Here is a 22,428-nt window from a genome sequence, read left to right on the forward strand (position 1 = left end):
TCTCAATTTGTTTTAGGAGAGATGACAACAAACTTAATGTAAGGGCCCTCTTCTGTGGAAAAATAAACATTTCAATGCATATGCTACAAAAAAGCAAATTGAGTAATATTTTAAACTTCTGTCATGATGCTTTTTACTTCCATCGTGATGCTTTTGACTTCCATCGTGATGCTTTGACTTCCATCGGTATGCTTTTGACTTCTATCCGGATGCTTTGACTTCTATTGGGGTGCTTTGACTTACATCGTGATGCTTTGACTTCCATCGTGATGCTTTGACTTCCATCGGAATGCTTTTGACTTCCACCGGGATGCTTTTGACTTCCATCCGGATGCTTTGACTAACATCGGGATGCTTTGACTAACATCGTGATGATTTGACTTCCATCGGGATGCTTTGACTTCCATCGGGATGCTTTTGACTTCCATCCGGATGCTTTGACTTCCATCGGGATGCTTTGACTAACATTGTGATGCTTTGACTAACATCGTGATGCTTTTTACTTCCATCGGGATGCTTTGACTAACATCGTGATGCCTTTGAAATCCATCAGGATGCTTTGACTAACATCGTGATGCCTTTAACTAACATCCTGATGCTTTTGACTAACATCGTGATACTTTTGACTAACATCGGGATGCTTTGACTAACATCGTGATGCCTTTGACTTCCATCAGGATGCTTTGACTAACATCGGGATGCCTTTGACTTCCATCCGGATGCTTTGACTAACATCGTGATGCCTTTGACTAACATTGTGATGTCTTTGACTAACATCGTGATGCCTTTGACTAACATCGTGATGCTTTTCACTTCCATCGGGATGCTATTGTCAGTTTAAATGCATCTTGGTGTTTGGAGCAAGTATCATGATGCTTTTGAGAAGTTTTATGATGCTTATTAAAATCATGACGATGAAAAACTATTGTGATGGAAGAATTGAGAATAGAAATGCACTTGTATATGCATGTTTTATTGTTTCAACTTATGATGTTTTACTGTAAATCTTTATAAACACTCTGCGTTATATTATACAAGGGAATGTTTTTGTTATAAAAGTGTAGAGCCTGACTTTTATGCTGACACTGATGCATTGAAACTGTAATTCAAAATGTAATAAATCATAAGCTGTATTACTTTTGAATAATTTAAAGTATTATTATCAATAAATACTGAAAGTTCAAACCAAATATCGAATCTGATTCTTATTTATCTTTCCAGTAACAAACAGACAGAGTGTAAAAACCAAAAAACAAATAGCAGATATTAGATATGTTATCGATTGTAAACGAATAACTACAACAGAACTAGAACATCTGAAAATTTTGTGTAATCTGTTATTTTTGCGTTATAAGCGAGATAACTGAAATAAATTTAAAAAAAAAAGAGAAAAGAGAAAAGTAAAAAGTCAGTGTTGATACTGTATTTCCAAATTACTCCCAAAAAGACCGATTATTGAGAAATGACGAATTTTCCCAATCAGTCGCCGCGATAATACATCTGTTCCTATGTAAAGGTTGACATCAACTGTTTTAGACCGCCTCGGTGGTCTCGTGGTAGCGTGTTTGCCTCGAGTGTTTGAGGTCGACAGTGCGGATCACGGCCAAGTCAAACCTGAGCCTACTATAACCAAAGACTTTAAAATTGATATTTGTTGTAAAGACTGGTCGGCTCGGAGTCAGAATAATGGGTACGGTGACATGTCTACACGTTTTAAATCTTGCGTAGCGTGTCAATCTAGTACAAGGAGGATTAATATGCATATGACATTAACATGTTCTCGTCTTGAATATGCATATTAATTTTCAGCTGGACGTTAAGCAGCAATCCATCACCATCAACATCATCATCAACTGTTTCATGAATATATATATATGTATATTTTCTTTTCAATAAATACAATACGATTTTTATTAATACCATTTATACTGACAGCACATATCACATTTCAAAAACAAACTTTAATGAATAATTTAAGTCATTCTAAAAATAATTACGATACACGGATTTAAAAAAAGAATACGTCCATTTACACATTCTGAAAAAAAGATATTTAAAAACTTTAAATCATAAAACTATTTTTTAACTATTCAATAAAAAGTACTTTATTAACGTCTCCGCGTATCAATGTTGTCATCAGATAACACACGGCTAACAGAAAGTATATTTAAAGAAAAAATTAAACCCTACGTCATTAGACTAAAGCAAAATATAGAATTTCACATTTCGCAATACAGTACTTCCCAATATTTGTTGTCACTGAGTATTTTCATTTTGTACAATGGAAATTTTCATTTAGATATATTTATAACCAATGTTCAAAAACCTATATTTTTATTCTAACATTTGCTTGCTAATGTGCTGTTGAAATTCTCTTCATGCAAAAGTATGTAAATTAATTTTCTCTTTTTATTATTTAAGTTTTGATATGAAAAAAATCTACTCTAGTATGTAACCATTTAAAGACTATGACATTGTATTTCGTATGTTTAATACACTGTTTTATCGTAAAGTTGTCATATAGTCGTAATTGAAAACATTATAATTTGGGGAGAAAACAAATTGAACATATATTGATTTGTGTTAAATTGTAATATGTACAAAAAGTACTTGTACCAACTGATACAAGTTGTACAAAATGTGGCTCAAATACACTGTTGTACAATATTTGACTCAAATTCACTCATCACAAATTAACTTGTACAAAACACATATACATTGATTCATATTGAATTATGTAGAAGACTTCAAATATGATTAACTTCTATCTCGTCCATTTTACAAATTACGCAAATAAACTTTGATTAAACTATAAACTAATGACAAAAGTTTAAGAAAGTGCATTGTAAACAGTTAACATATATATTCATGTATTAACAATGTTATATAAACTATATGGAATGTCAAAAAGTTGGAACATGAAGTATGCTGACAAGTGTGAAACTGAAACAAAAAACCGTTAATTAAGTATTTTTACACGTCTATTCAAAAATTTCCGGATAAAAACAATATTTGTACATTGTCGGGAAATATAACATTTATTTGTACTCGCTACGAAAGAGGAGAAAAGATTCGAGAGTCCTGCTTTTCGTCCTTTTTCTAAAGCTCATACTAATAAATTTTCAAAATTTCCGACAATGTACGTATGTTCCCCATTTCCATTCTTAATTTTATTGTATATTTATACTGCGAATTCAGATGTGGTAGTCATTTGAGATATAGAGATAGCGATGTTCGTTAGACTTTTTCATGTTTGCGACACAAATGATTTCGGCGATGACTATCATTATTTCAAGAATTGTCAAACTTTCAATACCGATAAATGGACTAGCAGAACTGCAATTATTTCTTAAAATAAAGCATTGCCGTAGTACTGTCGCTTTATAAAAGGTGTACGGAGTTTTATGAAAATTACATGATATATGTAAATGTCCTCCGAGGAGAAAAAGAGTATCAAACATGTTCTAGTTTACATAGAGAATCTTGATGCTATGTGTAATATAAGGGCTATACGACAATGTGACCTTCAATTTTGAAATTTGAAAAATTTACAATTTTTTTTTAATTTAGAACCTTTGCATTATATTAATCAAGTTAAGGTATCATGCCTTGAAAACTCTATCGTTCCCGAAATAATTAATTGCTTGTGTTGTGAAAAGTTAGTGTTACAATGAAGCTTATACTTTTCTTTTCAGGTAATACATCATGAGCTTTACAAAAATTCTACAGAGGACAATTCAAGGTCAGACACATCGTCAATTGTCCTACTTCATGCCAGTATACGGAACTTTTAACAGAAAAAACGGAAGAGAATCCTAAACAGCATGTCTTCAACTTTGCAGAATACGCCTATTTTCATGTTTCTACAGAGAACACACTACAAAAGCCCCTAAATATTAATTCAGAACAGAAGAAACATAATGTAACTGTAAATAAACGGAGACGACGGCGACATGAAATGTCTGTTTAGTCCAGGAATTAAATGTTAGAGAGTTATGAACGCCATGACGTTTCACTATGACATCTCTGTTGAAATCTTTCTTCACATGGAATCAATCTTGTACATATGAAGTGGATCATTCCTACTCTAAAAAGACGATACGATTGAATAACAAATATATAGTATACGAGATGATACAGTTGAAAATTACTTCAGCACGAACTATATTGTTTAATCGACTTGTTTGTTGTTGGTTGTCAGAATTATACTACCGAAACATTATGTTACGGATGATACTATAGAATAATAAAACTTTTATATAAAGGCTTTTGTCATGAGTATTGGTGCTGTTATGCGACAAATTGTTTCGTTGTTTCATGGACTTAAATACAATCAAATGTTCCTTTATGTAATGTCATTCTGTAATATTCTCAATCGACATCATGATATTTCTTGGTATCGGGGAAAGATATTTAATGATAAGTCAGAATATCAATATCTCAGAGGCAAACACCTGTAATAGTATACAAATGTAACAACATAGTTTTCGATAAGATAAGCTCATTATCAACATAACATATATAAATACATCACTATCTTGTTATAGGAACATTGTCTCTAAATATATTCACGTCTCTTGCCAAAACATAAAAAGTACTGTATGTCGGCGACTTGAAGGTGTTCATGTTTCTCTAAAACGGTAAGTTTCAAGATTGTTGTATAATAATACATTTCTCAGTGATAATAATCTTAAATCAGGAAAGCGAAAAGACAAATGTCCTGTATATGTTTCACTCACATGGTCATAGTCGTCAAATTGCATTTGAGTGGAATATTAAAGACCATTAAAGAGTTTATTTCATGCAGTTAACATTTTCACGATTTAACAAATTTTATATTTAATCCAAATTTTATTCAGCACGTTATTGGTAAAGGCAATACACATTTTTTCACGTTTTTTAATTTTTTGCATGAAAAGACGTCTCTCACAAACTTAAATAATAATCTTGATCGGTATACAAATTATCATGAATCAATACGCTGGTATTTTTTTTTCAATATTGATGTTTGGAAGCAGGAATTAATAAATTTTCTGAAAACTGCGAGAGTCCTGTACTGAAGCCTGAGTTACAGGAAACAAGTGATGGTAGGGACCCGTTCTATATGGGTTTTTTTTTCATTAATGCTCTCTAGGGAAACTCTCCTTAACCTGTTCATCCAAAAACTTTCCAGAGAAAGTCTGTTGGATCTTTTATTTTATTTTATTTTGTAGTGTATTGTATCATAATTATATGATCCATCGCCCCGTAAGATTTATAGTTGACTTTTATTCGGACATTATATCTGCATCTTACATTAATTTGTAGGATCCTTTTTACACTAGATAATTCAGCTGATCTGTAACAATTCCATCTTCATGCCTTTTATATCATGTACCGTGTTGCGACGCTAGATTAAAACTGAGGAGGAAAGGTAACACACGGCCACCGAAAGCTTTATTATTGTTGCGCCTAGCTGGTTGTGTGGTCTAGCAAGTCGGGCAAAGTGCAAGGCGATCTGGTGCCACAATATCTCAGTAGCATGATTTCGAATCCAGGCGAGGGAAGAAGAAAATATTTGCGAAAGCAAATTTACAAATCTAACATTGCTGGCCTGATGTTCAGACGAATCATATATATATACATGTACAGCTTTACTTTCCAACAAAAAAATTTAAATTGTTTTATTTTGGGAACCCTTATAGCTTGCTGTTCGGTGTGATCCAAGTCTTCGTGTTGAAGACCGTACTTTGACCTGTAATGGTTTACTTTTACAAATTGTGACTTGAATGGAGAGTTGTCTCGTTGGCAAGAAAAGCAGAAATAGAAATAAACTCTATTTTCTCACTCTTTGGATGATGCTGTTGAATTTATTTTTTTGTCATTTCTGTTTCAGCGTCATTGTTGACATTGTTATTCTCTCATGTCTGTTGTCTTAATTTTTTATTCGTTTCTGTTATATTCATTCTTCAGTCTGTCTCTGTTGTATTCACTCTTCTTTTGTAATAGTTGTATAATAACTTGTATTCACTCTTCTTTTGTAATAGTTGTATAATAACTTGTATTCACTTCTTTTGTAATAGTTGTATTCACTCTTCTTTTGTAATAGTTGTATAATAACTTGTATTCACTCTTCTTTTGTAATAGTTGTATTCACTCTTCTTTTGTAATAGTTGTATAATAACTTGTATTCACTCTTCTTTTGTAATAGTTGTATTCACTCTATCTTCTTTTGTAATAGTTGTATTCACTCTTCTTTTGTAATAGTTGTATAATAACTTGTATTCACTCTTCTTTTGTAATAGTTGTATAATAACTTGTATTCACTCTTCTTTTGTAATAGTTGTATTCACTCTTCTTTTGTAATAGTTGTTTTCACTCTTCTTTTGTAATAGTTGTATTCATTCTTCGGGGGAACCAGGATTATGTAGTACTCAGTCTTCATATGTCTCTATTGTATCCATCCTTCTGTCAGCTCTAGTCGATCAATTCTTCTATCGGCTCTGGTTTATAGTTAATTTGTTCTTCTGTCAGCTCTAGGCAATTCATTCTTTCGTCAAATTAGCGAATACAATTCTTCGTCTAAGTAAAATGTACTTTTAACTTTTACATGTGTGTTAAAGCTATTTTTTATTCAGTGGTCATCGTTAAAACGACAATTTTTAGCCTAATGGATAAATCAAGACTATCGCGGGAGCATCAAATATTTCTTTCAACCATTTCAAATCTATACTATTAAACTAGAAGACCTCATTTTGGGTGTCGCTTCTCTTCTTTCCGCAATAACGTAATCATCATGCCTCTGTGTCCTTTAGGTACAGTGCAGAGTAGTATTTGTCATCCGTTTTTATGATTATTCAGATTGAGTTATTTTGGGAGAAAAACAAGAAAAAACGCATCCGGATATTGAGTCTGTCAATGGGCGAAATTTTAAGTTATATTAGACTTCCGGTTTGCGTTTTTCTGTATTCTTTGAACATACATATATACTACTAATTTAAAGTGTATTTTCTATCTGCTATCTTTTTCAAGTTTACTATCCACGGCGGTCACAGAGTAAACTTAAAAGAGAGAGAGTCTGTATAATATAGAAATGACCGCCGTGGATCGATTAGTAACCTGTGAATTGAAAGTAAAAAGCAAATACACTTCATTTATAGTAATGAATGTTCATTATATACAGTTAAGCGCTAAAAGTATGCATGTGTTGTTAATGTTAATACAAATAACAAAAATGGGAACTTTTCAAAAATAAAGGAGGAGCAGGGCTAGGAAAACAATTGTCCTGTCCCAAAGCACCTGACTTTTGATACCTTTTATGAAATTCTCCATCAATTAAATCTTTTACAAAAATTCATTAAAACAAAAAAATAAGAAGGTGTGGTATGATTGCCAATGACACAACTCACCACAAGAGACCAAAATGACACAGAAATTAACAACTACAGGTCACCGTACGGCTTTCAACAATGAGCAAAGCCCATACCTCATAGTCAGTTATAAAAGGCCCCGAAATGCAATGTAAAACAATTCAAACGAGAAAACTAACGGCCTTATTTGTGTACAAAAAAATGAACGAAATAAAAATATGTAAGGCTTAGAGATAAACAAACGACAACCACTGAATCACAGGCTCCTGACTTGAATTTTCTTAATATACTAAATGTATGTTCATATTGAAATTAATAGAAAGAAAAAAAATGGGAATTTGGCAAATAAAGGAGGGATAAAAAAACACACACATTTTCCTGTCCCCAAGTACCTATGCCTTTTGATACTTTGCCTGAAATTCTCCAGTTATTACATCTTTTGCAAAATTCTTCCTACAACACTTTACATACTTTCAACCATGCTCTGATTGCCCGCGATTTCGCGGGTGTGTTCTAGTTATAATTTAAAATCATTGTGCTGAATGTACTAAGTTCAAATACGCCGCCGAGGTATCATCTCTGTCACGTTTATTTTCTTTTTTTTCACTGCTTACTTTTGTGTGTAAAAAGTCCCCCCCCCCCCCCCCCCCCCCCCCCCCACAAAAAAAAAAAACCCTTTATACAAAAAACAAACATAACAAAACACGAAGAATTAAAATTAACTTCTGAATTAATGGTCTGAATCAATATACATATATATCATTTCCAAGAGCATATACATATCTGTTCTTGTTTGATGAATTATGTAGCATTCATAAAAATTACCTCCTAGACATGGACATGATTAAACTAAAATGACCCTTAAATATAATCTGGAACATCTTCCGTTTACAATATACTTTCTTTTTGATTAAAATTATCCCCGTTTAACATTGAAATTTCCATGTAAGTATATTTAGATATGACGTCCGTAAAACTGTTCTTATTTTTGGATTTCGTCCATATATTATCTTTGTGTGTCAGGGTTATTGAAATTTGACCGATTGACAAAATTAAGTTTTAAATTTAGAATATAAATCGGTCAGTATTTAAATCAGGATTCGATATTATTAAGTGTCAACCAGGATATAGTATATCAAAAAGAAGCTATAAGTTCAAGTAAGTGTTGAATCCTCTTTTATTAATGAAATATTATTTTACAGAATTGTACATTTTGAAATATAGATTATTCATATATACATGTTAAAAAATAATCAAGGGCGAGCAAAGAAATAGAACAATTATTTGAAGAAGAAAGAAGTAAACGTTGGGTGTAATATGTGAAAACTTTTATTTCAATTAAAGAACATTATCCGCAAAGTTCCATGCAAACAGACACAACTGTCCGTTTATTTCAGTGATTAGTGGGCGTAACTTCTGAGTGCTCTAACTGCCCTTTGAAAAAAACTTTAAAAAAAAATAAATAAAATCTTTTAAAAAAAAAATGTTTGATTTGTTAATCTAAAAACTGATATAAAACGAAATAGTCTATATCATAATATGTACCAGTATAACAAAGCGGTAGTGGTGTTCTTTCTAATTAAAACACAACCACGTCTCCCTCTCTTTTCATGGAATGATGAAAAAAAAAAAACTTTTGATAATAGATGATAGCTGGTTTATATTGTCGCTCTTAAAATATTACCTGGTGCAAATAGACCAGAAACGCAATTTTCCATTGTGTAGTTGAGTTTTAAAATAAATTCACTTGAAATCTTTTTTCACTTGCTGGGGTTAAGTTTTCGCCGTAGACTTCCTTTTTCGGTGATAGGTTCTTAGATATTCTTATGTTTTACCGCCCCTTTTCATATACCCTACAAATGTTCCTGAATGACACAATTCCTTGTGATACTATATCATAACGAGGTTATACATTTCTTTTCAGGTAATACGTCATGAGCTTTACAAAAATTCTACAGAGGACAATTCAAGGCCAGACACCTCGCCAATTGTCCTACTTTATGCCAGTGTACGAGTCCTATAGCAGAAAAACGGAAAAGAAACCTATACAGTCTGTGTTTAACACTGCGGAATTCACCTATTTCCATGTTTCCTCTAGCAATAGGAGATACAAGCCTGTAAATAACACAACACAGCACAACAAATGGACCACTGTAAATAACAAAGACTCTGACCGGCGACAGAATATGCCGACTGGACAGACCAAAAGATAGAAATTGAAGGGGTCCTTTACTATATCTCCGATAACAGTTTTATTAGACATAGAAAATTATTCCTTTTTCGTACAGATAAAGACAATATCTTGAAAACATTTTTTGTGTGTTTATAATTGGACAAAACAAGAACAAAATGCATTTTTCGTAATGCTGTCAAACTCGTAAATACTCTCAGTCTTTCAATTGTACATAAAACTTTCTTTGTATATATATTTAATTTATTTGTTAGTTCGCAATAATTTCGTTAATTTCTTTATGACAATGTATGATGAGTTGTTATTATAAGTGTTACCTTGTTGTCTTTTTTAAAATATGTTAATGTTAAAATATGTGTTATTTATAGCTGTATAGCAATAAACTTTTGTGATTGAATTAAACGCATTTTATCCTGTACTTGATAAATTTTTTGATACACCTCACAAGTAACAATTTTGAGAAGAAAAAAAATAAAATAGGAAGAGCATATAAATAAACAAAGCCAGATTCAAATTAGTATATATGACTCAAAGTAATAGCTTTTATTAAAACAACATTTGATCTGTAAATATACACACCATTTATCAGTACATGAACCATTTTTGTATTTTCACTAGCAAATAAATTATTCGACTTTGCTTCGAAAAAAGCGAATTGTCCTTCACGTTTACTGTGTTTTATTTGAATATCGGTATCAGGTTGGATTGTCCTGTTAGAAAATGTCCTATGGTGGTGATATCAGGTCCTAGTCGGTGCTGGTGGTCATTCACAAAACATGCTAAAAAAAACCAACAAAAATTAATATGATTTACACGATTTCTTGAAGTTCAGAGGAAAAGAAATAGTTAAGATGTTATAGTTTTGTTCCGCCTGTAATAAAAGGCTAGCAACTCAAAATATTTTTTTTTTGGCTGCTTCAGTATTTGAAACACAAAGGTGCTACATTTAGAATAATGTTTGAAACTGGATATGCACGTCTTAATAAAAATAACAATAAAGATATATATATAAACGCCTACAAAGTGTACATAACAACACCAATAGCATAAAAAGGAACTATAAATGTAATTATTTATAAATATTTCGGATAACAGATATCCTTCATCGGTATATATGATTGTGATGTTGAATGAATCAATTATCAGTCTTCTTAGATTAAGCTGTTACAATCTTGAAATTTATACAATAAAAAAGTCAAACCGAACATCAGGTAAGACGCTTGCACAATTCTAAAAATGTGTTAAACACGACATAGGTTATATGACTAATTACATCAGAGAGTTCAAATATATGCTTTAAATAAAAAATAATAATGTGCGATATGAACTAGCACAATTCTAAAGCTTTAACGGTGTCGACAATTATAATGTTACAAGAAAGATTGCGTCAATAAGAATTCCAAATAAACAGCACTGAACGGTCTAAATTTTGTAAATATTTCAGATTTGACAACAGTAGTATCATAGGCGGATCCAGGGGGGGGGGGGGGGGCCGGGCCCCACCTTTCGTGGGAAAAATTTGGTTGATTATATAGGAAATCACTGAAGCATAACTGGAGCGGGCCCCTCTTAGGTCAGTCAGCGGCCCCCCCTTAGGCAAAGTTCTGGATCCGCCACTGAGTATAGTTTCATTAGAGTCTGCGATGTTTTAAAACAAACGGCCGTTAAAATATAATAATAAATTTTGACTAAAATAAACTAGTTGAACGTGGCTTGGTACTTATACATCCCTCAAAAAATGAAGCAATTTAAATTGTTATAATTTAGGGATAAAGCAAGGCACTGGTTTTGTAACGCTCGTAAAGCAGTTTGATGTTATTGAGTGTTACTTTATGTTTCAAAATTAATAGGATATTTTTATAAAAAGTGTTCATCAGCTAGAATGTCGATTTTCTTTATATGGGTTCGTATGCTTTACTTATGTGTATTATATATATTTTTTTAAAGAAATATTTTTTTAGACTTTCTATTTAAGAAAAAAAGTACTAGTATCAATTTTAATATTTTATGCTTTAATGTTTTAAAAGACTTCTTATTATTAAAGAAAAGAATATCGGTTTTGATATGCACATTTTGCATAAATGTTTAAAGAAGACATCTCCTTCTTCAGAATACGGGAGTAGACTCCTTAGGTAGGAGTGTAAAACTTCCTGGAACTTGTGCGATATGTACATATGTACATATGGACTTAATTTAAAAAAATCATATACAAGGAAAAAAAGTTAATAATAACATGTATACATTATATACAGTGGCTTGGTAGTTTAATAAGTTGTTGTGGGTCCTTCAAATGTTAGAGTGGATATGCCATTTTTGAAGGATGTGTCAGACATACCTTTTGCTTCAGGTAGTGAATTCCAGTCAGAAATAGTGCGAGGATAAAATGAAAATTTGTAGAAGTCTTTATTTGTTGCTATTTGCCTAAATTTATGTTTCCCTCTATTACGTCTATCAGATATTGTTAAATTGTCCTTTGAACTTCAACTACCCCCCCCCCCCCCCGGGCAATTTATTTTATATAGCATAGCTAATCTAATTTAGAAGAATTACACCATTTAAGAGTACCTGCTGTTGCCTGTCAGCTAAAAAATCATTTATCCAATTTAAATTTTGATTCCTAATACCATAAAAAATCTATTTTCTGGGGGACTTTATCAAATGCTTTAGAAAAATCTAAAAGTCAGTATAACATCTATTTGATTACCATATGCCAATGATTTTGCTAGGTCTTGTATACTGATAATAAGTTGAGTCTCACAAGACCTTTTACTTCTAAACCATGTTTGTATTGAGATTTCTTAGTGAAGTGTATGTTTCTGTATTTTTTCTTATCTTAATTTCTGTACTTCTATTTTTAATCTTAATTAAGACCAGTAAAATAACAAAACTCTTTATAAATCGCTAGATTAAAATATATAGCTGTTCCAGACCATATGAGGTCTTTGAGTATTTGGACCACACGCGAACGGTCCGGACCGTATACGTATACTCAGTAACCACTGTCATTTTAATTTTATTATATATGTCTCTGATAAATGTAAGTTCACAGTCTCCCTGGCGGAATATAAAAGAATGAATGACTATATAAAATGAAAAAATAAATAAAGGGGCCTTAGGCTTAGCTAAACATGCTAAAAAACAACAGTACGCTAATACTCCCATGGGACATCTGCAAGAAAATGAGTTTTAGGGGACGACCATTTGATATTCTGGGGTGGGGGAGGAGGATTTTGAAAATAAATAACTCAGCCTTGATAATCACAAAAATAAATGGTTTGTTCTGTGGTAGTTTGAAAATAAATTACCTGACTTGCAATGTATAGAAAATAAATGACTCAGCAGGTCTAATCGATTATCGAAAGTATGAGATGGCACCATATTCTTCACAAATTCATCTTTTCCCGCCCCAAAAAAAATCGAGGGAAACACTTCCCAAATTTTTTAATAACAAAAGTAGAAATATTATTTAAATATACTTGAAATGTCTGAAAATTGGTTTCATTTAACTTGAGGTATATTGTCTCAGGAAACCTTACCTCACGTTTATTTTTAACAGGGCCGTTTAACTACATGTAGGAAATTTCAAAACCGAACGCTTGTCTCCATATCAAATTGTGTTCACGGCCTTGCAAGAAGAAAGTTCTGTTTTCCCTCAGACTTATAGCCCTGATTTTTCGGGATCAGTGTTTCTTATTTATTTGTCTTTTGTTCATTGATTGCCCTGCTATATTCTGTTAGTGTTGCATTCTTTTTCACGGTAATCTAGTAATTTTGTTATAAAGTTGATCATGAGTTTAAAAAAAAAAAAAACAGCAGCCTCAGACTTAACTATGTGAATTCCATTTTTGCTTTATCATGCACATTGGTCTTTTGATGTTGTCCCTAGAAACTTCAGTCTTACACTGAATTTATACATTTTGCTTTGAGACCAAAATATTGTCAAAAAATTATTAAAACAAAACTTCATTTTCAGATTATGAAAGGGTCTTCGGAACACTCAGAAAGCATGATTTTGCATCATTTGTTCTATAGCTTCTTGGGAAACACTGTGGCTCCAAAAACCCTTCAAAAAAAAGTATGTTTGCCAATTACATTTAAAAGTGCCTAGTTATAATTAAACTTTGATACTGGCTATATATGTATGCAATACATGTATATGCAGTTGGGAATTTAAAAGATTTTTTTCTGCAGAGGGGGGTGGTTAATCTAATTAAATGGTACATAATGACTTGACTATACTATATGTATTATTTATAATAAACAAATCATTTACAAATTGCATGTTTTCGAATATCAAAAATATAGTTGTGAAATGAATAATGACCCCCCCCCCCTCCTCAATAATCAGTCCCTTGCTTTAATGAAAATGAAAAATCTTGCTTCAATTGTGCAGAAAATGAATAATCTGTCCTCTTAGTTTACAAAAATAGATAACCGATCAAAACAAATCATCTTGCCCCCCAGAATATCAAATGGTCATCATCCCCTTATTGTATGCCGAATTCTAGATCGCGTTTCCGGAATTTGTCCAAAGCGTATCCATACTTGATTTGAACATTAGAAATCAACATGGCAGAAAAAAGAGAATCGGGGTTAGAATGTTTTTAATATTTTGTGAATAGTGAACTATTAAGTACGACTTAAATGATACCAATTACATCGTAACACAACTTTCATTTTTACAAACAAAACATACGCTTTTAATTCAAAAATTTATAAAGAGGAATCCGGTACTATTCAGACCTTGAGTAAGAGACTCTCAATTAACAATAATACTGATAGACACTACACACTGGTATCGGATGCGTTCGCTCTGATTACATGCTCGCCCTGAGTTTGTTCGCCCTGATAACATGCTCGCCCTGAGTTTGTTCGCCCTGAGTTTGTTCGCCCTGATTACATGCTCGCCCTGAGTTTGTTCGCCCACAGAGTCCGTTCACCCTTGGTTCGTTCTCCCTTCTTTTAACAAAATTTAAAGGCATTAAAGATTTATAAACTTTGAAAATTGTTGGTTTCAGAAAATTATATCGCTAGCAACTGTATAATTTTTGTAATACTTGTCACCAAATGAAATGGGGAAAAAATTAGAAATTTATGTCAGAATAAATTAAAGGTTCCAAAATTATTTAAATAACATTTTGTTGGTATTAGATTACATTCAAATTCTTAATCTCACTATGCAGAAAGTAAACAAAGCTATGTTAACAAGTTCTATATTAAAGATGTTAGATATGAATAACAAAAATGCTCATTTAATTTTAGGACATGATATGTATGAGGGGGGATAGGACCTTTATCGGGACTCAGGGATCGGGTGTTTTTAAGCTCAGGATTTCAGGATTGACCCTTTCGGGATCCAGGAATTTTTTTTTGCGAATTTCGGGACCTTGGGATTTTGTGTTTTTTAAGCTAGGGATTTCAGGATTTAGTTTTTTCAAGCCCGGGATTTTGGAATCAGGACCCCTCCTATCCCCCCTCATGTATTGACCCAAAACACAATTTGAGATTTTTTTTTTCATTTTTCATAAGCAGAATGTTATCAAAAATTAATCAGGATTACAAGGTATTTTAAAAAGTAATAAAATTTAATAAATCAAATTAAATGCAATCATTTTTTTTTGCTGATTAATGATGAATAAACAATAAAATACTGAAAAAGAAAAGAAAAGTACACACATTTTTTTGTTGTATCTACATGTAAGCCAATTGAATAATTGCCTAATTCCTATCAAGCTATGATTTATTCCAAGAATGGTCAGTGTTTGGTATCATACAAAAATGACTAAAGCCCTTGGAATGATTACGTTAACTGCAAGCAAGGTTTACACCAAATTAGAATGTGTTAACTTCATGTAGAAACACAAGCAGATTTGGACAGCCATATATCATGTATATGTTTTTCATTCAATGGACTAGTCTTTTATTGTAGGTAGAGTAAAAGATCTTCAGCAAAAAAGAGTCCTTGATGATGCTGCCCGTAGAAGAAGACAGAGAAAAGCATTGGAGGCACTGGAGTCTGATAACTTTCAAGATGATCCACATGCTGATTTGAAAATGAGCAAAAAAGCTCCTAAGTTTGAAGAGTCAATGGAGGCAGGTATATACTCATACATTGTACATGTTGTATGTTTAATAAGATTTTGGTAGTCCTAATAGTACTAATATTCAAAATGCATACTCTTCTTTGGAAGTCATTCATCATTATAATATCAAAATGAGATGTGGTATGATTGCCAATGAGACATCTCTCCATCAAAGACCAAATGACATAGAAAATAGCAACTATATATAGTTCACCATTCAGCCTCAACAAGGAGTAAACACATACCACATAGTCAGCTATAAAAGGCCTGAAATGGCACAATGTATATGGTCTCATTGATCAATCATGGTTTTGTTGAATCTTGTACTCTTGCATAGTTAACATATTAATAATTTTGATATAAATAGGTCAAATTTAAAAAAAAACACTTCTCATAAGTAGATGTAGTTGTATCTGCATTAGCAAGACTGATATCTATGGAAGCTACATGGCTTTGGCCCCTTAGTCTATAATAGTGTATTGACTTTGAAACTGCTGTATAGTTTTCATGTTAAGATTTAAGTTAGAAACTTGTTAGGTTATGGGGAATATTTGCGGTACAAAACATTAACACTGCCTAGCTTATATAAGTGACACTCATCAAAGGTAAACATTCATCATAGTGTTTGTTTAGTACGTATATACATGTACATTTCATATGCTTTTGTTACAGACATTTAAATGCAGTTGGTGCTCTTTTTTTAATTGTTCACATTTTCTAGCTGACTATGCAGTATAGGTTTTTATACTAGTCACCGCAAAAATTTTGCGGTCGTATATTGGTATCACGTTGTCGTTGTCAGCGTCGTCGTCAGAGTCGTCCCAAGACGGAAGGTTTCCGGATAATTACTAATGTATAAGTAAATAGAAATCAATAAAATTTTAACACAATGTTTATAACCACAAAAGAAAGTTTGGGATTGATTGTGGGGGTTATGGTCCCTAAGTTTTGGAATAAATGCCCACAGGATCCAAAACAAGCATTTATCTAGTGTCAAGACAATAAGTTGTGTATAAGTATTTCAATTGTTCTGAAATTGTACCACAATGTTTAATACCATAAGTAGAAGGTTGGGATATAATTTAAGGGTTATGGGGCAAACAGTCTTGGTTGAAAGGGCCATAAAGGGGCCAAAAACAAGCATTTTTGTAGTTTCAAGACAATAAATTGGAGTTATCTTTCTTTGTCCAGAATGTGTTGTTGAATCCCTTAAAATAATGCTTTATGAAATCTTTGAAAATTGGAGTTATCTTTCTCTTTGTCCAGAAAAATAGTTGAATCAACTTAAATCAATGCTATATACAATATACAATGCAATTTTCACGTTTTACTAACATCTGATAAATTAAAGCAATCTTTACCATTCAGTGATTACAAGCACTTTGATTACTATTCTAGGGTTATGCCCCTTTACAAGACTGTTTTGCCCCATAACCCTTAAATTATATCCAAACCTTCTACTTATGGTATTAAACATTGTGTTAAAATTTTATTGATTTCTATTTTACTTATACTAAAGTTATTATCCGGAAACCATCCGTTGTTGGTTGACGCTGACGACGACAAAGACGCCAACAACGCCGTGATACCAATATATGACCGTAGAATTTTTGCCTGTAATTGCTAACATTCACCTCATTTGAACTCGGGTGGATAGTACTTTCATTGGCAATTAAAACCCACATCTTCATAGTTCAATATTAGTGTTTTATCAAGTAATGTGTGTGTATAATGCATCCACAATTTTTCCCCCCCAGTCCAACAACAGGGATCAGGTACCAAAAGACAAAGGAAAAGTAGGAGTGACCATTTCAAATTTAGATACAAGAAAAGTTTTGCTGCTCTTTTAGAGGAAGATGTAAGTATATATTGTGCAGAGAAAATAATGAGACCATACAAAATTAAGTAGGGCCATTTTTTTTTCTTTCAAAAGTACACACAAGATTTTAAAAAGGGGGAGATTATTTGATCATTATACACATTTTAGCTGCAGAGAAACAATTATGGTATTTGCACTTATGTTTGAATTAAGGGTCTTGAAATTTATTACTACAGTTTTGTCCTTGATTGATATTTGAGTTTTATGTAAAATATAGTTCACTTCAGACTCCAGACATCCTTTGTGGTTTCTTGGTTGTGTGCTTCCCAAGTGTAGGTGGTGGGTTTGATCCTCAAATGAAAGACTTTGAAAGGAGTATGTTCATCAAGGGTTAATGATGGATCTATAATTCTCTGAAACTTAAATTCAGAAAAGACTGGTAAACATCTAATGACAAAATATATATAAAAATATCTCGCGAACATATTAACAAGTTCTGATGCATTCAAACACTTGTGATGTCATCACAAATTCTATTAAATTATTTCTGTCATTAAAAAACTCTATTAAATTATATCTGGTGTTTCAAAATACAACCACATCAAATACCAATACTAACAGTAACACATAACAACAAAATTACACAGAAAAATAAGGGATTATGCTGAGAAATCTAAACTTTTTGCTTGTATTTGTTTAAGACTAATGATTTTCTTGCTATTTTTGTATTTTCTTTCTTTCCATGATGAATTCCAGCAAAGATTTGAAAAAGAAGGACCTTCATATCTATCTGCACAAATTCCAGCATCCAGATTTCCTGAGAGACATTTTTGTGCAGTTTGTGGATATCCTTTTTATCATTTTTTTTATTGAAAATTGCAGGCATTCATTTGAATGAAGCACATTAGAATTAACAATAGGTATTCACTCCCAATGTAAAAAAATGATTCCAACAACACATACTTTTTTTATTGGGGACTTACAAAAACATAAAAAAAACACGTTTTTTTTTGTGGAAGACGGCTTCAAGCCGTCAATCCCCAATGGGGTTAACCAGAGTGGACATTCCCTCACATCATTCATTTTGTTTTTATAGTGTGGAAAACCCCCCAACAAATCTTACTGAGAATGATGAGATGGGGAGACACAAATGAATAAATTGACTCTAAACACTTTTTTTACACATTTCCTTCTGTTTCTCTCGAAATTATCGTATATTGAGCTCTCTCTTTACACTATTTACGTTTCTTTTACAATCCGGAAAAAACAGTATGACGAGATATTCTAAATATATCCAACCTACATTATATTTTATAGTGACGTCATTGTTGGAATGCCACACTACGCATAAGCAGGGATATCCTTCACTGGTTATTTAAATCATTCTCAAAGATTGTGCACTTATTAAAAAATAGTATTTGTTAAATTTAAACATAATGATGTTGGATGTAGATGATTCAAAACATCAACATGCAATACTTTAATTTGTAGGTCAACAACTTTCAAAGTAAACAGGAAGTCCGAGGGGCTACATGAGATCGGGGAGAGAAACGATCTTTTCTTCTTTTTTTTTCTGTAAAACTCTGTTTTGAGAATCTTCCTCCAATTCAAGAGCACCTCAATTTATGAGCTAATTATCCAATGAAATAAACACTTAAAATGTGACATTTAGTATATGATAAGTAGTCTTCCATTAAAACTAAATTTTGTGTACCAACATAATCATTGTAATAGTTACAAAAAAAAATACAAATGTTGCATTTTGTAGCTTAAACCTATTTATTCATGAAATTTTACAAATATTTCAAAATGTATGATTTGGAAACAAGCTCCATACAGTTTACATCATCATATTGTTATTTTTATTAGTACCTGTATCCCTGTGATGAGAGATGTAACTGGGAACTTTATTAATGGAAATTTAAAACTGAATAGATTTTTTCAGTCCTAACTTTCTTAAGAAAAAAATTAAAATCTTAAGAGAACTGTCACAAAAAATTGAAAATGGCCCCTAGCCTGCAGTTCAGTCGTACACTATTAAGATTTCAAAAATAATTGTAGTTGTTGTTAAATGACAGAATTCAACTAGTTGAATTTTAGATAATTAACTATCAACTTTAATGAATGTTTAGATTTAGAAGATGCAGATCTCTTCCATTGGTCTAAATTGAATCCTAAACTAGAGAAACGAAATTACATTAAACAACAATTGATTCCAATAGTGTCAACCTTCCACATGTTCTAGCTCTTCTTTTTTTTCATTCTTTATATGAAGACTATCAAAAGATAACCCCACCCCCCAAAAAAAATGAAATAGAAACAAGGGCCGTCTTTCCCCTCAGAGCTGTTCAGCTCTTTGATTAATCTATAATATTGCATGATAAAGGAATAAGACAATTTTTTATCTTTAAGTTAAGGATGATTTTTTTAGATACTTTTCAATATTTATGACTCAATAGAAAATGAAACATGTATCCAGTAAATATTTTTATGATATCATAGTCAACTAAGCATTCACAACTGTCTCACACTTTTTATGCCCTCCTAGTTTGTGTCTTCAATACGAAGATTGGTACACATGTTCATTATTAAACAAACAGTTTACTGTATATGCAAAATTATGGTTTTGACCCTGATTTCATGGTTGGGCTGAACACAGAAATTTGATAGTTTTCTACAGACACATATTCTTATTTATTAGAAATGACCAAAATTAATCTTTTATTCCGATTTGAACGTTCTAAGTCAATCAAAGACTTTCACAAACAAACAAACAACAAATATTTTATTTGCAAATCACGGCACCCAAAACGAGCAGAACAATTACAATATAATTTTCAAACATAATTTAAAGTAAATTAAAAAAAGGTTAAACAAAGTACATAATATGATTGATTTTGATTTAATTGATTGATATAAAATATTAAAGCAAATGAAGTAAGCAATTTGTAATAATAGAAATATATAATATATGACCAATTGTCTGTTACTATGGTCCCTTTATTGGATAGCACACCTCATAGTATACTAATAATTTATTAAATGTAAAAGAAATAACTAATGTAAATGCATATTTGATAATACATATCATTCTATATCTTTATATACTTAGAGAAATCTAATCTAAAATTGTATTTCTGTTTATATTTAAAACCTCTAATAATTGACAAATTATTATCAAAATGTTTTTATCTTCATTTCCCCATTAGCCAAATAAAAAGAGATTTGTTATATCCACATGTACATACATTCACTTTTATAAGGTAGATTTTTTCTGACACAGCTCATATGTTTATAAAAGGGATCTACAAAGATTCATATTATTACTTTTCAATAATGTTTTTAGTTTTCCTTGACTATTGTAACATTTACCTCCAATTACACATGTGTACAGTGTGGTGCAAGGTATTGTTGTGTGAGATGTTTGGGGACACACCCAAGATACAAGGTGAGCAATTGTAATATTAATTGTGTAGGCACACACAAAGCTGCAGGGTGGAGAATTGGTAAAAATAAAATGTGTGGGGGACACATCAAGCACATTGGTTAAATTAGGCTTGTACTAAATACACCTTATCGCTATTTGTCCGCCATAACTGGATATCACACAGGTTCCCGTAAAAATTTGACGTCATAAAACAAAATATCTGACGCCACAATGGAAAAAGTGATTGTTGTATGCGTCAAAAGTTCAAGCGGGCCGGGTCAGCCGGGATTAATGATAAGGTGTATGGCACCAATGATTATTCTAGTGTATTCAAGTAAAATTTATACATATAAATATTATAATTCCTTTTGAAATATGATAAAAAAAAATACATTTCACAATATGGCTACTACAGGAAAAAATCATGACCCATAAGTTGCTGCAGGCAGGGGTTTATGTGATCATTAGACCACCTCAAGTTTTGCATAATGATATGATATTTTTTGTTATCATGTTTAGGTGTTTTGAAATGGACAGCTTGAGGAGTGATTTGGGAACTACATGTATGGAAAAAACATTCCTGTGAGATATGCTGAAAAGCTGATGATCAAATGAGATAAGTCAAGCACTGTAAAGAAGACATCCAGCAAGGGGAACATTCACGGGTTGAAATATCATTTGTGACTAGATCAAAAAGATGCAAAATGTACAGATGACTCAACAAGAGTATAAATGAAAATTGCTATGTAAACTAACATTTCATATATCAGCTGGTCTGAATAAATGTATGATGTATAGTATAATTTTGTTTCTGGGTGATATTTAATCTCAATATTGAACAATAAAATAAAAAAGATTGGGGTAAATGTATATGACATAGCAATGAAGTACCCATTTGCTATATGACAGAGCAGCTTAAATTTTAAGTCTTCATTTGACTTTCTAGTTGTTGGACTTATATTTTTTGTTTCACCTGCTATGCTAGTTGGAGAATGCCAAACCTGGCTGCATCAACTATTTGTGTTTGCTTCACATTTAAGAAGGAAGAAGACCTGGAGGCTTTTGCATATCCCATGCCTCATACTATGAAGTTTCCCATTGTCCTATATGTCAACTTTTTTTTACCTCAGTTTCAAGGTCCAGTGACTGCTTAAATACACATTAGTTTTTATAGGTCATGTGAATTTCTTTAAAATACTTATTGTGAGTACAAAATTTGATAGGAAAATATTTGGTATATCATGTGGGACCCTTGCAAGGTCAACATGTCCCTCATACATGATTAACCTGACCTCAACATCATTTCATGGATTTTCATGGTTTTTACCAGATTATGTCCTTTTTCAGATACTGTAAGCAGTACGTCAACATGGAATGATAGTAAGGTGTACAATGTCAAGGTGCAGGTAATATCTGACCTTGACCTCATTTTCATGGTTCATTTGTCCATATTACATTTTCATAAATATGTCTGTTTCTCAGATACAAGCAGAACTTTATTTGATGTGTGGAATGATTGTAAGATGACCTTATATGTCAGAAAGGGTTTGTCCAAACCA

At 32.0% G+C, this 22,428-nt stretch overlaps 1 protein-coding gene and 1 long non-coding RNA gene across 2 annotated transcripts; both read left to right on the forward strand.

Annotated features, from left to right (window-relative positions):
• Nucleotides 1–2,321: 2,321 nt before the first annotated feature.
• LOC139507471 (uncharacterized) lies at nt 2,322–9,958 on the forward strand. Its single transcript, XR_011660725.1, has 3 exons — nt 2,322–2,386; nt 3,696–4,640; nt 9,274–9,958. It is a non-coding gene; the product is annotated as an uncharacterized lncRNA (long non-coding RNA).
• Nucleotides 9,959–14,102: 4,144 nt separating this feature from the next.
• Nucleotides 14,103–22,275, forward strand: LOC139507472 (zinc finger HIT domain-containing protein 1-like; the record flags this gene model as incomplete). Its single annotated transcript, XM_071295755.1, has 6 exons — nt 14,103–14,130; nt 15,469–15,637; nt 17,381–17,481; nt 18,199–18,287; nt 20,809–20,948; nt 22,217–22,275. Coding segments are annotated over exons 1-6 (579 nt in total), but the record flags the coding sequence as incomplete, so codon positions are not given.
• Nucleotides 22,276–22,428: the final 153 nt, after the last annotated feature.

The sequence above is a fragment of the Mytilus edulis genome, unplaced genomic scaffold, assembly GCF_963676685.1.
Source record: "Mytilus edulis unplaced genomic scaffold, xbMytEdul2.2 SCAFFOLD_988, whole genome shotgun sequence".
NCBI lineage: Eukaryota > Metazoa > Mollusca > Bivalvia > Mytilida > Mytilidae > Mytilus > Mytilus edulis.